General features: G+C 45.4%; 1 protein-coding gene across 2 annotated transcripts in view; it reads left to right on the forward strand.

The window, feature by feature from the left end:
- Nucleotides 1-7,979: 7,979 nt before the first annotated feature.
- Nucleotides 7,980-15,460, forward strand: part of DDHD1 (DDHD domain containing 1) — a 44,710-nt gene continuing 37,229 nt past the window's right edge. For both annotated transcript variants that reach the window (XM_054972449.1, XM_054972450.1), the window contains exon 1: nt 7,980-8,862. In XM_054972449.1, coding sequence (XP_054828424.1) covers nt 8,010-8,862 — 853 coding nt within the window. In that variant the 5' untranslated portion in view covers nt 7,980-8,009. The remainder of the gene's footprint in view (nt 8,863-15,460) is intronic.

A 15,460-nucleotide genomic window follows, 5' to 3' on the forward strand; every position in this document is an offset into this window, starting at 1 on the left:
TTAAAAAACAAAATTGTTATATATTTTATTTTATGTATGTCATTTATAGACTACCTTTCTCCCTGAGACTCAAGGCGGACTACATAGAGCAGAACCACAAGTGACAAAAGGCACAGGTTGGACACTTGTCAGCTTCCCTCAAGTTTTGATGGGAAATGTAGGCCGCTTGGCGGAATGTTGGACAAGTGACAGTTGAAAAGTCCATTGGACAGCCGTCGGAGAGCCAAGCTGCAAGACCAGGACGCCTACATTTCCCATCAAAACTTGAGGGAAGCTGACAAGTGTCCAATCTGTGCCTTTTGTCACTTGTGGTTCTGCTCATAGTGTGAGATTAGTACAGTCCATATCAAGGACATTTCAATAAACAATGCCGTAGGGTAAGTAGATGCAAGTTTACAAAGACATAACATGAGCCAAAAAAAACAGTATAGAGTTGAAGAAATGCTGAAACAGCATAAGCAATTCTAAGACTGACATTCAACAACATAGAATTGCCCAGTAGGATCATACTAGGAGCACATACTTAAAGCAACAAATAGGACGTAAGGCAACACAGTGGTCTATGGCCCCTATCTCATTAGTGAAAAATCTCTCTGAGATCACCTCCCTACAATACAGGCCTCCTATCATGAACAAAAAAGACCTTTTGAATCATTCAGTTTTGCATCAAGGAATCGGAATAGCTGGCCGGTACCAAGCAATTACTACTTGACTGACAGCTGCCCATTTAGTGTTCAGGGAACATAGTATGTCATAAATAACAGCAGACATTTTGGGACTTGCAAAGCCTAAGCACGTTAAATGCTCCAAACAATTCCCCATGGCTTCAATATTTTAAAAAGTGTTTTTTTTACTTAAGTCCTGCAAGACTTATAGAAGGTCATGACATCCTGCGTTTTCTGGGAGGTTCCTGTCCGCTGTACAGAGTTGGATGACCTCCTTCGGGTGTGTTTTCTAATGTGTGGTAAGGATAAGGAACTACTTTCTCCTGCCAGCGAGGCTGGATTAAGACATCTGAGGGTCAAGTTTAAGAGGCCCCAGGATATTACCAAACGAATTGTAGTTCAGTCATTTTTTAATTCTAAAAAAATGTATTTAGAGGCCCCATAATCTGAGGTCCTACGCTGTAGCTGACTCAGTTTGTGCCCTATGTTCCTGCAGCCTATGTGCATATACATGAACATATGTAGGACATTGTATGCATGACCTGCTCCCCTGGAAAATAGAAGACCCGGAAGTGTGCGTACAGGAGCACATAAAATTAGCCATGCTGCGATCACTAGAGAAACATACTTTCCTCAAAATCTCTTGATTATATACCAGCCAGAGTTTTTCTCTTGAGCACATTCTTAGGGCTAAGCCCCAGTGAAATTGCCTCCCCCTTCTTAGTAAAGAATCCAGTAGCACATTTAAGACTAACTTTATTGTGGCATAAGCTTTCGAAACGTATCTGACGAAGAGAGCTGTGGTTCTCGAAAGCTGACGATGCATCTGACGAAGAGAGCTGTGGTTCTCGAAAGCTTATGCTACAATAAAATTGGTTAGTCTTAAAGGTGCTACTGGACTCTACTATTTTGCAACTACAGACAAACATGACTAACTTCTCTGGATCTCCCCCTCCTTATGACCTTGAAACATGACTACTTGGGTGGTAACCGATTAACTGGATATATCAGAAGATGTAGCAAATGACACCTCACTCCCCCCACACACACTTAAGTACATAAACTATACAACACTGGAAGAGAAATACTCCATTTACACTCTGCTAATGCTCAGAGGTTAACCTAAACCAATCTTCCCAGCTTGGTAAAAGGCTATAGAACCAGTTTCTTTTGCTAGCTGTTAGCCTCCCTGGCCTGGATTCTGCCAGCAGGGACATTCAAGTATGTCTTCCTTGTAGCTTCCAGACTGTCACCTGACCACTGGATTCCCAGAAATCTAGTGCCAAGACGAGTCATTTGCTTCAGGAAAAGTCTGGTGGTTCTTTAAGAAGGAAGGATTCCTTTGGGAAATCTGGAATAGGATGTCAGTAACAAAGCAATAATTTGGCCTTGCTGAAGAAGGTAACATGTCGTTAATATAACAAAAAGATGGAAACTGAAATCTGGTAGCTATTGTTATTTTATTTCTCTTAACATCTTAAGAGAAGGTAAAGTCATAGGGCAAGCACGTTCATTATTCATAGTTTTATTTTCCATTGCTCTGCAATCGTTAGGCAATTCTTACTCAACTGTACTTTCCCCTTTTTTCTACCCAATGACTTAAATTATAAGTAAAGTTCCATTTTTCTTCTTTGAACTTATGTAGGTGCAGAACAAATACAACAAAACAAGTGCAAGAGAAGATTCTTCCCAGTAAAACTGGGGTGGGGGGTGGGGGACTAAGCCCCCTCAGTTAGATTGGAAGGGCTCTGCAGGTAACAGCACACTGCATGCACAGTGGAGAGGCAGTGTTGTATAGTGGTTAAAGTGTCTGATTCTGGGAATCTGATAAAACAAAACCAGTCCTGCCTTATAGGACTTCACATTACACAATTCTCCTTTTTCCAAGGCAATGTGTCCCTAACTGTGGCCTGTACTGTCACACACAATGGTGTACAAAGGCCATTATGGGTTTGAGGAGTGAGGGAAAGTTCTTTTGAAACAGTTGAACTGGGAGATGGCTGGTGTTTTGGTGTAAGCAAGTGCCTGCCTGGAGTTATTTACTACTTAAATCTTTTTTTCCAACCAGCTGAAAGGGAGAATGTGCTCTGAGGAGTGACTCTTTACTGGACTCTTTACGGAGTCCAGTAGCACCTTTTTTTTTTTTATAAATTTTTTTATTAGATTAGATGTCATTAAATTGTACATTACAATCAGTTTCCTTTAATTTTTCCAATTCTAACCCCCTCCCTTTCCCCCCCTTTTGTTGACTTCCAACAGTTTTCCAACCCCTTGTCCCTTTTCCCTTACTCATTTTAAATTTATTCTATCAAACGTAAACTTTCACTTTCTTCTAAGCTTATCTATATAACACAGTGCTCCTTCTGTCTTCCTACTTACTTTAACAACTAAATAATACATAACTAAATAACACATTCTTGGCATATTTTCTTTTGGTAATAATCATTTAGCTAATTTTGGTACTCAATACTCTATTTTATAATCTCATCTTCAATATGGGACAAACAATTTATCCCTCATTTAGCATAATTTTAGATACTTCTATAAACAGTACATTTCATATAAGTCAACCAATTTAACTTATACTCTATATATTACTTTTTCTACATATCTTATCTTCATACTGTTTTAATTATATAATTGTATTATTCTTTCATTATGCAACTATCCACCAAAAATAGTCAATCAATTTGACCCATATATACCTCCAAACCAATTCAGTCAATTTAATACATGATCTATACATTAATATATATTTTCCCACCTTACTTAAATTCCTTCATTGCAATTATAAAATTATCTCCATTATACAATTATTGCCAGAAATGAAATTAATTAGTTTCTATCCTTATAATTAGTTAATTTCTATCATTATAATTCTTGTAATAACACCTATAATACTTAATGCTATATATAATAGTCTAATAAAATAGTTGCTTAGAAATCCTCATTTACCTCTCCAACCCCCGGTAAAGTCACCTCCCTCTACTTTTATTGTATTTCAGTAATTTTCAAACTGCCACAGTTCTCCTCCCACCTCCCATCTCTTCACTAAATATTGTTTCAGCTTCTCCCAATCCGTGTTGAACTGTCCTGGATCAAGGTCTCTGTTTCCTTGTCATTTTATCCATTTCCGCCATGTACAGCAATTTATATATCCAGTCCTCAATAGTTGGCACTTCTTGCACTTTCCACTTTTGCGCGTACAAAAGTCTAGCCGCTGCTGTCATGTAAAATAGCAATGTCCTATATTGTGCTGGAATATCCTCCATTCCCAAGTTCAGTAGCAGGAGTTCTGGGTTCTTATTAATTTGAAATTGTAAAATCTCGCTTATTACTCTTATTATTTCCCCCCAGTACTGCCTAGCTACCTCACAAGTCCACCACATATGGTACAAAGATCCCTCATGCTTTTTACATTTCCAGCATTTATTAGACGTGTTCAAATTCCCTAGCGCAATTTTCTTTGGTGTCATATACCAACGATAAATCATTTTGTAGACATTCTCTTTAATATTGGTGCATGTCGTGATCTTCACTGTATTCTTCCACAAGTATTCCCACGCCTCCATTGTTATTTCCTTATTAAAGTTTATAGCCCACTTCACCATTTGCACTTTAACTGTTTCATCTTCAGTATACCATTTCAGCAGCACTTTATATACCTTAGAGATGGAGTCCAGTAGCACCTTTAAGACTAGCCAACTTTGTTGTAGCATAAGCTTTCGAGAACCACAGCTCTCTTCGTCAGACTCATGTATCTGATGAAGAGAGCTGTGGTTCTCGAAATCTGATTCTACAGCAATGTTGGTTAGTCTTAAAGGTGCTACTGAACTCTTTACTATTTTGCATCTGACAAAGAGAGCTGTGGTTCTCGAAAGCTTATGCTACAACAACCCGGAGAGGTTCTAATGGGCTGAAATTTCCCTTCTGGCATTTCACAGCCCCTTCGCACAGCTCCAGTGTATAGCAAAGCCTTTGCCCTGTTGCAAGCTCTGTCTTTTTAAACTCCCCATTCCCAGCTACCATTGCATCTCCCGACACGTGTTCTTCACCTGTCAGATGTCTCGTGTAGAGAGACTCTGTGAAAGCGTGAGAAATGGGAGAGGGTTGTACAATGGGGGACCTCCTCCTCAAAAGGCCTCATCCCCAGTCAAAAGTCTCTGTAGGACGGTAGGACCACTTTGGTCACTTTGTTCTGGGACTCGGGACAATCAGAGCGGCATTGTTTCTGATTTTCCAGTTCAGGCAGCACTAGATGAAACACGAGGAGGTGGAGGGAGAGAAAGAAATAATAGAAGGTGGGACCTCAGACCTTCGAGAGCCCACAGTTATGTCTAGGGATGTGCACTTCGGGTTTCTGATTTGGGTTTTTAACCCAAATCGGGCCCAATTTGGAAAGATTCGGGATTCCTGAATTGGACCCAGCATTGCTGAAACGATTCGGGAATCCCAAAGCAAAGCTCTACGCAGGGCTTCCCTTGAGTCTGACCCGGAAATTACAGCTGGTCCAGAACGCTGCTGCCCGTGTCCTGATGGGCTTGCCTTTCAGGACACGTGTAACTCCAGTTCTGCAGCAGCTACACTTGCTCCCTGTGGAGTTCCGGATCAGGTTCAAGGTTTGGTCTTGACCTATAAAGCCCTAAACAGACTGGGACCAGCATACCTGAGGGACCATCTTTTCCCATATACTCCCCGGAGGGTGCTGAGATCAGCTGGGAAGCACCTACTGGTGGTCCCTGGCCCCAGGGAGGCTCAATTCGCCTCAACCAGGGCCAGGGCCTTTTCGGTCCTGGCTCCAATCTGGTGGAGCTCTCTGTCTAAGGACACCCAGGCCTGTCAAGATCTTGTCTCCTTCAGGCGGGTCTGTAAGACGGAGATGTTCCGCCAGGCATATGGTTGAGGCCATCAGCGATTCCATCAAATGAGCCTCTCTCCTGGTCTCCCCTATATCTGTAGGGGGGTATTGACCATCTATCCCGCCCATATATGAACGACCATGCATGGTTAAGCTGCACCACCTCCGTCAGATGCTAAATGGTTCTTATACAGTGAGCAGGTGTTTTATTAGAAGGCCATGTTAAATGATTGTGATTTTATCTCTGTATATTTTATCTACTGTTGTTACCTGCCCTGAGCACGCTTACAGGGAGGGCAGGATATAAATATGATGATGATGATGATGATGATGATGATGATGATGATGATGATGATGATGATGATGATGATGATGATGATGATGATGATGATGATGAAATAACTTGAGCCACTTTCCATTTGATGGAGAAACACTGCTTGGCCCAGAAAATTCCAGCTTCTGCTTCCACAAACTCTGGGCCTTTCCATTATCAAGTAAGTGATCTTGCTTCGTGTCAAAGGGTTTGAATTACACTCCTAGATTGTACAAAGGCTCTGTTTAGTTGCAAACCTCCTAGGTCAGCATCTTCTCTCTCAGTGGCCTGCAGATGCTTCACCCATAGCCAGCAGGGTGTTTTTAAAGTGACAGCGTCTACACCTCAATGGACAGCCAGTCCTAGCAATTGAACACAAGACATTCAAACAACAGAGAATGCTTAAATTCAGAATGCATCTGACAAAGAGAGCTGTGGTTCTTGAAAGCTTATGCCGCAATAAAGTGGGTTAGTCTTAAAGGTGCTACCGGACTTTGTACTATTTTGCAATTACAGACTAACACGGCTTAACTCTCCTCTGGATCTAAATTCAGAATGGAAGACACTTAAAGTCCGAAAGCTACAAGAATGACATTTCAATGGCTGCAAAGAGGTACAGTAGAACACAGAGGCATCTCCTCCTCCTCCTCCATATATCTAATTCTTATTGTGGCCCTAACTGTGGCTATTTAAATCCAGAGATTGAAGCCATGAAAAGATAAGACAGATCTTTCCACAAACCTGCAAAAAGTCCCAGGTTAGCAGGAAAATTGGAAATCTCCTTAGGTTTTGGGACTTCTGCTAGTTTTCTAGTCATAGGGAGGCCATGCAGGGTTCCCAACCTCCAGGTGGGCCGTGGCTTTCTCCTAGAATTACATCTGAAAGCACCTGCCTGGGAGAAAATGGCTTGGTGGAGGGTCCTGGCTGAGCTCCCTTCCCTCCCCAAAGCCCACCTTTCGCAGGCTCGGTCCCCCAATCACTGGGAATTTCCCAACCCAGCGAGCCAGTTTGGTGTAGTGGTTAAGAGCCTCAGGACTCTAATCTGGAGAGCCAGGTTTGATTCCTCACTCCTCCACTTGAAGCCAGCTGGGTGACTTTGGGTCAGTCACAGCTCTCTCAGAACTCTCTCGGCCCCACCCACCTCACAGGGTGATTGTCCTTGAGGATAATATAACACACTTTGTAAGCGGCTCTGAGTGTGGCATTAAGTTGTCCTGAAGGGTGGTATATAAATCAAATGTTGTTGTTTTTATTATTATGGGATAAGATTTGGAGAAGTCTCTTCATGCAACAGGATAATAGTTCTTTAACCTGTGGTGCTGGAGGAGAGTTTTGCGGATACCATGGACAGCCAAAAAGACAAATAAGTGGGTATTAGATCAAATCAAGCCTGAATTCTCCTTAGAAGCTAAAATGACAAAACTGAGGCTTTCATACTTCGGTCACATCATGAGAAGACAAGATTCTCTGGAAAAGTCAATAATGCTAGGAAAAGTGGAAGGCAGCAGGGAAAGAGGAAGAACCAAAACGAGATGGCTGGGCTCAATAAAAGAAGCCACGTCCTCCAGTTTGCAGGATCTGAGCAAGTCTGTTAATGATAGGGCATTTTGGCGGTCTTTCATTCATAGGGTCGCCTTAGGTCGGAGATGACTTGAGGGCAAATAACACACACACAACTACTAGCGGTTAAAAAGCCGCAGGACTCTAATCGGGAGAGCCGGGTTCGAGTCCCCACTCCTCCACTTGAAGCCAGCTGGGTGACTTTGAGTCAGTCAGAGCTCTCTCAGCCCCACCCACCCCACAGGATGATGATTGTTGTGGGGATAATAACAACATACTTGTTGAACCACTCTAAGGGAGCATTAAGTTGCCCCGAAGAGCGATTATTATTATTATTATTATTATTATTATTATTATTATTATTATTATTATTATTATTGGCCACGCAGGGCGGCGGCGGGGCCGGCCGTTCCTGAGGCGCCCCTCCCCCGCCAACGGGCGGCCTTCCCCAGCCCGTGCCGCGCGCGTGACGGTTGGCGGCTCCTTCCCTCCCCCCTTCCCTGCCTGTGAGGCGGCGCGTGAGGCGGGCCTAGCGCGGGGCCGGCCGGCCGGCGGGCGTTGCCGCGTGTGGCGCCGGCTGAGGGGAGGCAACGCAGCGCGGCCGCCCGTCAGCATGGAGAGCCCCGAGGAGGCCGCCGCGGCGCCGCGCCGCGCCGAGCCGCTGAGGCGCCCGCCCGGCCTCCACAAGCGCTCGGCGGCGCGGGGCGACGGCGCGGAGGCGGAGAGCGCCGGGGGCCCCGAGGCGGAGGGGCGGCGGCCGCGGCACCCGCAGCACCCGCAGCTCGAGGGCGCGCCTCAGTCGTCGTCGTCCTCGTCGGGCTCGGAGGAGGCGGCGCCGCCCCACCCGCCGCGCCGCCACCGCGCCCACCACAAGGCCTCCCCGCCGCAGCGCCGCCGCCGCCGCCGCGCCGACCGCCTGCTGCTGCTCGACCCGGGCGGGGGGCCGCTGCTCTTCCCGGCGGAGGACGAGGAGGACGGCGCGGCCGAGGAGGAGGAAGAGGACGACGAGGAGGACGAGGACGGCGCGGAGGAGGAGGAGGAGGAGGCCGGCGGGCCGGGCAGCAGCGGCAGCGCCGGCAGCGGCTTCTCGGGCCCCGCCGCCGAGCCCCGCAAGCGCCCGCGGGGGGCCGGTAGCCGCGCCGCCGCCTCGGTCTCGCCCTCGGCCTCGGCCGCCCGCTGCTACGAGGTGGTCCGCGAGCTGGGGCCGGAGGAGGTGCGCTGGTTCTACCGCGAGGAGCGCAAGAGCTGGAAGCCCTTCATCGGCTACGACTCGCTGCGCCTCGAGCTGGCCTACCGGGCCCTGCCGCTGCTCGAGCGCCGGCCCGCCTCGCCCAGCCCCGCCGAGGGCTCCGCCAGCCCCGAGCGCAGCGCCTCCGGCGTCCTCAGCCCGGAGCCCGTGTGTGTCCGCGGCGGCCTCTACGAGGTGGACGTGGGCAACGCCGAGTGCTACCCGGTCTACTGGAACCGTAAGTCCGCCTCCCCGTTGCAGTCACGGTAGAGCCTTGCTCGTGAGTACGGCTGCCAACCTAGGTCTCTCGGAATTGCAAACGATCTCTAGGTTATAGATCGGCTCCCCTGGAGAAAATGGCAGCTTTGGGAGGGGGGGGGTACCCTTGACATTACACCCCGCTGGGGTTCCTTCCCGGACCTGCTGTCTACAGGCTCTACCCCTGGACTTCTGCTGGTTTGCAGATTTACAGGCACATACCCTCTTACATGTGTATTGAAGTGTTTTTGAAATTGACTGCACTGACCCACTCTGTAAACCGCCTTGAGTCTGAGAGCCAAGTGACGAATTACACTTGCCAGGCAGATGAACAGACACACGTGTATTCCCCCCTGTTCACTTGCCATTCACTTGCTCTGGAGCACAAGTGTAATTTGTCACTTGTAGCTTGGCTCTCAGTGAGAAAGGGGACTATCCATCCATCCTTCGTTCCTCATTTTTATAATCCGCCTTTCTCCTTGAGACGCAAGGTGGATTACACAGTGCAAGATTATTACAGTCGATATCAAGGACATTTCCATAAATAATGGCATGGGGTAAGTAGATGCAAGTATGCAAAGACAGCATTAGCAATAATCCAATTCAGAGTTGAAGGAATGCTGAAACAGAGCATAAGCAATTCTAGGACTGACATTAGACTACGTGTATCTACCCAGTAGGATCATACTTGAAGCACAGGTAGTACATAGGAGCACATACTTAAGGCAACAGATAGTATATAAGGCAACATGGTGGTATATATGGTCCGTATAAATAATGTACATAAATACAAATCATCAGGAATTTCTCAACCCAGAGTTGGCAACCATGTTTCCAGAGTTGGCTGGCATAGGGCAAATGGGATAAACGCAGCCTGCAGACCTGCCCCGTCCCTCTGTGTTTTTTGGAAGTGGGTCCCGATGTAGTTCTATGGAGTTTATTCTCTTACAAGGGTGCATGGAATGGCAGCCTTGGGCATTGTGCAGCAGGAGTGGAGGAAAGGCCATGGCAGCCCTTGGACAGTATTACAGATTATGGGCACAGGGAGGGAGATGCTGAAGGGAAGGGATGCTGAAGAGAGGCACACTGCAAGCCTGACTCATTGTTTCCTTTATCTTCCTTCTCCACCCAGGCCTCCGGTGTCTGCCTTTGCAGTGTAGTTGCTTGACTCTTCCAACTACCCCCTGCCCAGCACCAATATTATGTGCTGGTGCCTGGTTTTAGAGTAATTGTCTTCTCCATTTTGGTTTTATTCTTCCCCTGTCACGAGATTCCACTGCCCTGTTTCCAATGTGGGTTTATCTCTGCCTTTGTTTTCTCCAAGTCCATATAGTCATCATCATGTATTCCATTCAGATTTTGCTTATGCATACACCTGAGTATGTATGTGGTAATGGTGATGCATAGCCACGTGTTTCCGCAATCGCCCATATTCAATACCTGCTTACTCATAGCAAGAATCCACACCTGCCAGGTAGAGGTGGAGCTAAAACCTCTCCCTGTATCCTTTGCCGTACCAGTCAGCAGCACCTGGTTGTCTCTGAATATGGAACCAACCTTTCTCCCTCTGTTCTGGCACAAGGTTAGCCAGGTGCTTTTTTGTGCCACGCATACGTGCTGTCACTTCCCTCCTGTTAAATCTGTGGCTACTGCCTCCCTTGCAGTCTTAAAGAGATGTCTTGCATTTCCATCAAGTTACCCTCTAAGCCACTCTGCTGATTTGGGGAGGAGTAAGTTTGCCTTTTTTCCTACCTATGCTGTTTATCCTGAATAAACACCATAATTGGCACTGGGGACAGTATGGCTGCCCTCAAGGCTCCATGTATCATGTGCTAAAATATTTCTACAGTGAGAAAAACTGAACTTGCTATTTATGTAAACTATTTGTATTTGAGTTTCTTCTATTCTGCTCACTTTTCCTGCATTTAAAGGGTTTTTTAAAAAACAAAAATCAGGTTTCTGTTAGATAAAATACAGGATATTTTAAAAAGTTAAGACTGTTTACCCACATCTGTTGAAATCTTTTTTCCTCTAGCTTGTGAGACTTAATTAGGCATTATCCACAAACTTTCGACCATAAAGGATTTATTTTAGAAAGAGAGAGTTTTCTTCTAGAATGGTAAGTAGAAAGCTAGGTTCATCAATTATCATGACAAGGAGAGAGGCACCCATCCAGGCAACTACAGGAGAAGGCCAAAAACTGAGGCAATCCTTTCTCGGCTAGCCAAAGGACACAGTTTGGGCAGAGTGAAAAAAGTACAAGAGGATCCCTTCTTCACTTACAATTGCCTCTATTTTAATTGCACCGTACCTCCACAGATCTGCTATTGCAAATTGGGCCCTGCTGTTCCAAGAGTTCTGGCAATTACACATTATTTTATATGCCAACAGTACCCACCTTGTGGTTGAGGAAGATTCCTTGGCCTCCTTGCTAACTGATTTGATCTGTTGTTCTTAACCTTTAGTCGGCTACTGCCTATTAAGTATGTGTGCACTGTATCACTGACTGTCCTCCCGAGGATCTAAACTCTGCATGCCAGACAAGGCAACTTTGTTAACGTAGGCAAGAACTTTATTTACCCTTGTTTACCTTTACAAGAAAGTCCCTGCAGTTTATGCCCATTAAAAGCTCTAGTGAATAAAATGGCCTTGCAGTGCCTCCTAAAAATCAGTACTAGGGCTCATTCTGTAGGAAAAAGTGGGCTGTAGTAGATGCCGGGTGGGCTACCTCAAAGAGGGAGGCAACCTGAAGGCTGCCAATTGGTGTACAGGGACATGTGGGGAGAGACAGATACCTGGATTCCAGGCTGTGAAGGGCTTTATAGGTCATCACTGGCATCTTGACTGGGACTCAGGAATAGCCTGGTAGCCAATGTAGCTGTTTTAAAATGGGCAAGACATATTCCCATCAACTAGCCCCTGACTTCCATATTCAGAACCATTTAAAGCTTGTTAAAGTAACCCAACCACAAGGTAGCAAAAATGTGGTTTAACGTGGCTAGGAAAGGAAAGAGTTGATGAACCAGCTACAGCAGACAGAAAGCTCTGTTGGCTACCCTGCCATCCCCAGCAGAGATGGGTCTGCAAGTGTCGCTTAGCTCTTCACCTGCTCTGCGAACACCAGTTCCACTCTGTCTGCCAGACATGGCTCCAGTCCCCACAAAGCAGCATTCTTCCTGACCAGCATTGCTTCTGTCTTGCCTGGAAAAAAACATCTGTTTCAGGGGAGAAATCTAAGATCTGGGATTGTATGCCAGGGACAGAGTGAGCACGATAAAACATCTGTACAGTGGCTGTCAGAAGCTGTTGCAGGTGGAAAGAATGGCCTGTCCTGCATCGTCAGACTCTTCCCTCAGAAATCAGCCTTCATTCCAAAGTGATGCTGTAATTCTGTTGCAAATTTCCACAGGACTGAGTATTTATATAGGTGCATACACCTATGGGTTTGCTCCTCCTCTCTCTCTTTCCCAGAAACCTTTCAGTGGAAGATGAGGGGCCTTTCCATGCCTGCTGTCTCCATGTAACTTCACTGCTAGCATGGCTCCAGCTTCAGCGTCTGTAGACCTTCCTTATCTGTTTTACAGTTGCTGCGCTTTCCCACATGGTGTTTGCTAGGCAAGGTTATCGATCACATTTTTATTCTGCCGTCCTTTCTCCACGGGGCTCATGCTGTTTACTACAGCACTTGCATCACAGTGTTTTGGGGGATATGAGTTAGGCTGCGAGAGAGTGATTTGCCCGAGATCATTCAGTGGATTTGAACCCCATCTTCCTAGTCCAGTGCTTTAACCACAAACCTTTTCTGATTTTTTTCCTTGTCATTTCCACTTTCCATAAGTTTCCCTTATTGTTGTTTAAAATGCCCCTTTGAAAACCTGGGTCTCGGAGATAGAACCGAGGGAGCAAAAGTGAGCATCTGCATGCCTGTTTCTGCTGATTTTGATCCGTGAACGCAGGGGGTGTTCTTGCTCTGCCTCAAAGCCATACAGAATGCGCGCGCGCCTGCAGCAAAGTTGCATCTGTGCTTCCCTGTCCCTTTTATCACCTGAAGTGCGTAGAGATGGTGAGGCCTCCTGTAGTATTTAGTTAACTGGGGCAGTTAGATGGCTTTTTGTGTGAAACACAGTCTGACTGCAAAATGGGGGAACAGCTTTATTTTGCTTCCTGGCTGATTGTGCAATAGGTAATGGAGAGGGAGAAAGCAATACCTACTTGTTTGATGAGGTGACCATGGGGGGAAAGACAGAGACTGGGAGACGGTGAATGTAAACAGCAGAGACTGAATTTGGTGCCCTCCTGTGTTGTTTTTCCACTTGCAGGCAATTTCATCTTATTAAATCTGGTGGACAGATGTTTTAAATCACAGCATATGCTGTTCACAGAGGGATTTCTGAGGTTTGGAAGCAGAGGTTGTGAGATACCAGCTTTAAAAGCAGCACTGAGAAGAGAGGATGTAAACATGTGGCCTTGAGAAGATTAAACACAAGATGCTTTTCTGTCAACAGTAATATTATAGTAGTGGTGACCTGTTTACCTTGGGTAACTGTATCAGTTTACAGGACTAAAATCACAGGTGGCTTAGGGATCCCCGAGGTCTTTTGCCTTCTGACGCTCTGTGGGAGTCTCTCTGTGTACAGTGTCCATAGTTGCATTTCCTCAATGTCTTTTCTGCCCGGTTGTGGAGGCTTACTGTCTTCCCATTGATTCTGTTCTCTGGCAAGCCATTTACAGTTGCTTTAGTAGGCAATTGTTAATCATCTGTTGCTTGTTTTTCTGTCCGGTTTGCTGTGGTGCTGCCTTCTGCAGTGTCAGATCCCAGAAATTCTGCCCTAGGTTGGATGCCATTCATATTGCACAGCTCCCATTCCTTTCACTGAAGTTCTCACATACTGGATTTTCTAATGATCGGCCTCAGAGGTACTTTTCTATAACCCTATTGAAATGAAAAGAGGATGCGTAGCAGTGGCGCTCCGAGCAGTCAGCCACAGCAAGTTTCAAACTGTAATTACCACTGTCTTTTTACTGCCCAATTCTGGTCGCTCTTTATTAGGATAGCTCTTGTTTTAATGAGCTAAATATGAATTTGCAACATCAAAAATCACAGCTTGGAATGCTAGGGGCACGATACAGAAGCGGGGGGCGGGGGGACTAGAATGCTTGCTGCATAATTTGTGAAGCCAGCTAAAAGCAATTGCTATGTTAGGATTGCTGCATTTCTTTTCAGCATTTACTTTGTACGTACTTTTTGCCTCTGGGATTGTTGAGTGAAGTAAAATCATTCACTTAGAAAGAAGTGTTGAATGCATACATGGACAGCTGCACAGCTGTATGATATATGTCTTTGTGGCGTAGTAAAGCAGCTAGCAAACTCCTGAAGTGTAAGAGTGTCTTATGAGGATTACTGCACAAGTGGATATTCTCACATCTGAAAATCCTTGGCCTTAAAAAAAAACACATTTTAAAGGCTAAAAAATGAACGGAGGAGTTACAGTTGACAATGGCTGCAATGTAGGAATTCTGAAATGTTTGTCCAGCCCATTGTGCAGGCATAATGTGCACATCTTCAATGAGGCATTATCTTTTGCATAAAATATATAGGAAGGGGCGTGTTAATTGGGAGGAATGGGTGACAGGATGCGGGGTCAAGTCCCCAGTCAAAAATTTCATGGTGGGGGAGCTCTTGTAAGTAAGGCATAGTAGTCAGCTCTACTTTCTTTGGTTAAAATGTGTAGCCTAACAATGTCTGTAGACATCTGAAATAAATTAGAATTTCAGTCAGGTTGTTCCATCTTTCCTAGTACGAGCTTGTGTGCCAGCTTTTTATTTTTATCATTGGTATGGTTACAACTCCTTTCTACAGGGAAAATGAGAGTTATAAATGTTTTAAATAATGGCTCAGATCACTTTTACTGTTGTTGATGATGATAAAATCAAAGCTAGTGTGGGAAAATATATAGGATGTGTAAAATTCTTAATGAATACCAGCCACCTGAGCTTTCCGACATACCTAGTGATTAGAATTTGTAGAAAGTGTTTGTTAGGATCTCAGGCGAACAGCCTATTAATTCAGTGATTATACCTATGCTTAACTAGGTGTGTAGGATTACAGCCTTATTCTGATTCTTTCAATATACAGGATATATATTGAAAGAATCAGAGCGAAGGAATCTGCAGGAGGTTGTTTTGTGGTGTGTATTTTCATCTTTCAAACTGGTGAGCCCAGGGAAATTTCTTCTGTGATTTGGTGTTTGCCAGGGGTCAGTGGAGTGAAGCATTTGCCACATATTAAAACCCACTTGGGTGTTCTCCCTTGGCTCAGGCCTCTTTGAACCTGACAGGTTCACTGAGCCGGTTTATGGTCTGTGTGTGGAAAGCTAAAAATATTTGTAAATGGAGAAAGGAACTCACTTGAATGCAACAACTAGTTCTTACATTACAGTTATGGATGAAGTTCAAAATTAGGCCCCGTTTTAAAATACCAATTTACTGTATTCTGTGGAAGCTGTAAAGAGCAAAGCCTTTGTTTCTCTGGAAGTATCTGCTTCAGTGTCTTTCCTAAACAAGGATGCTTTCTTTAA

This window comes from Eublepharis macularius, chromosome 2, assembly GCF_028583425.1.
Source record: "Eublepharis macularius isolate TG4126 chromosome 2, MPM_Emac_v1.0, whole genome shotgun sequence".
Taxonomy (NCBI): domain Eukaryota; kingdom Metazoa; phylum Chordata; class Lepidosauria; order Squamata; family Eublepharidae; genus Eublepharis; species Eublepharis macularius.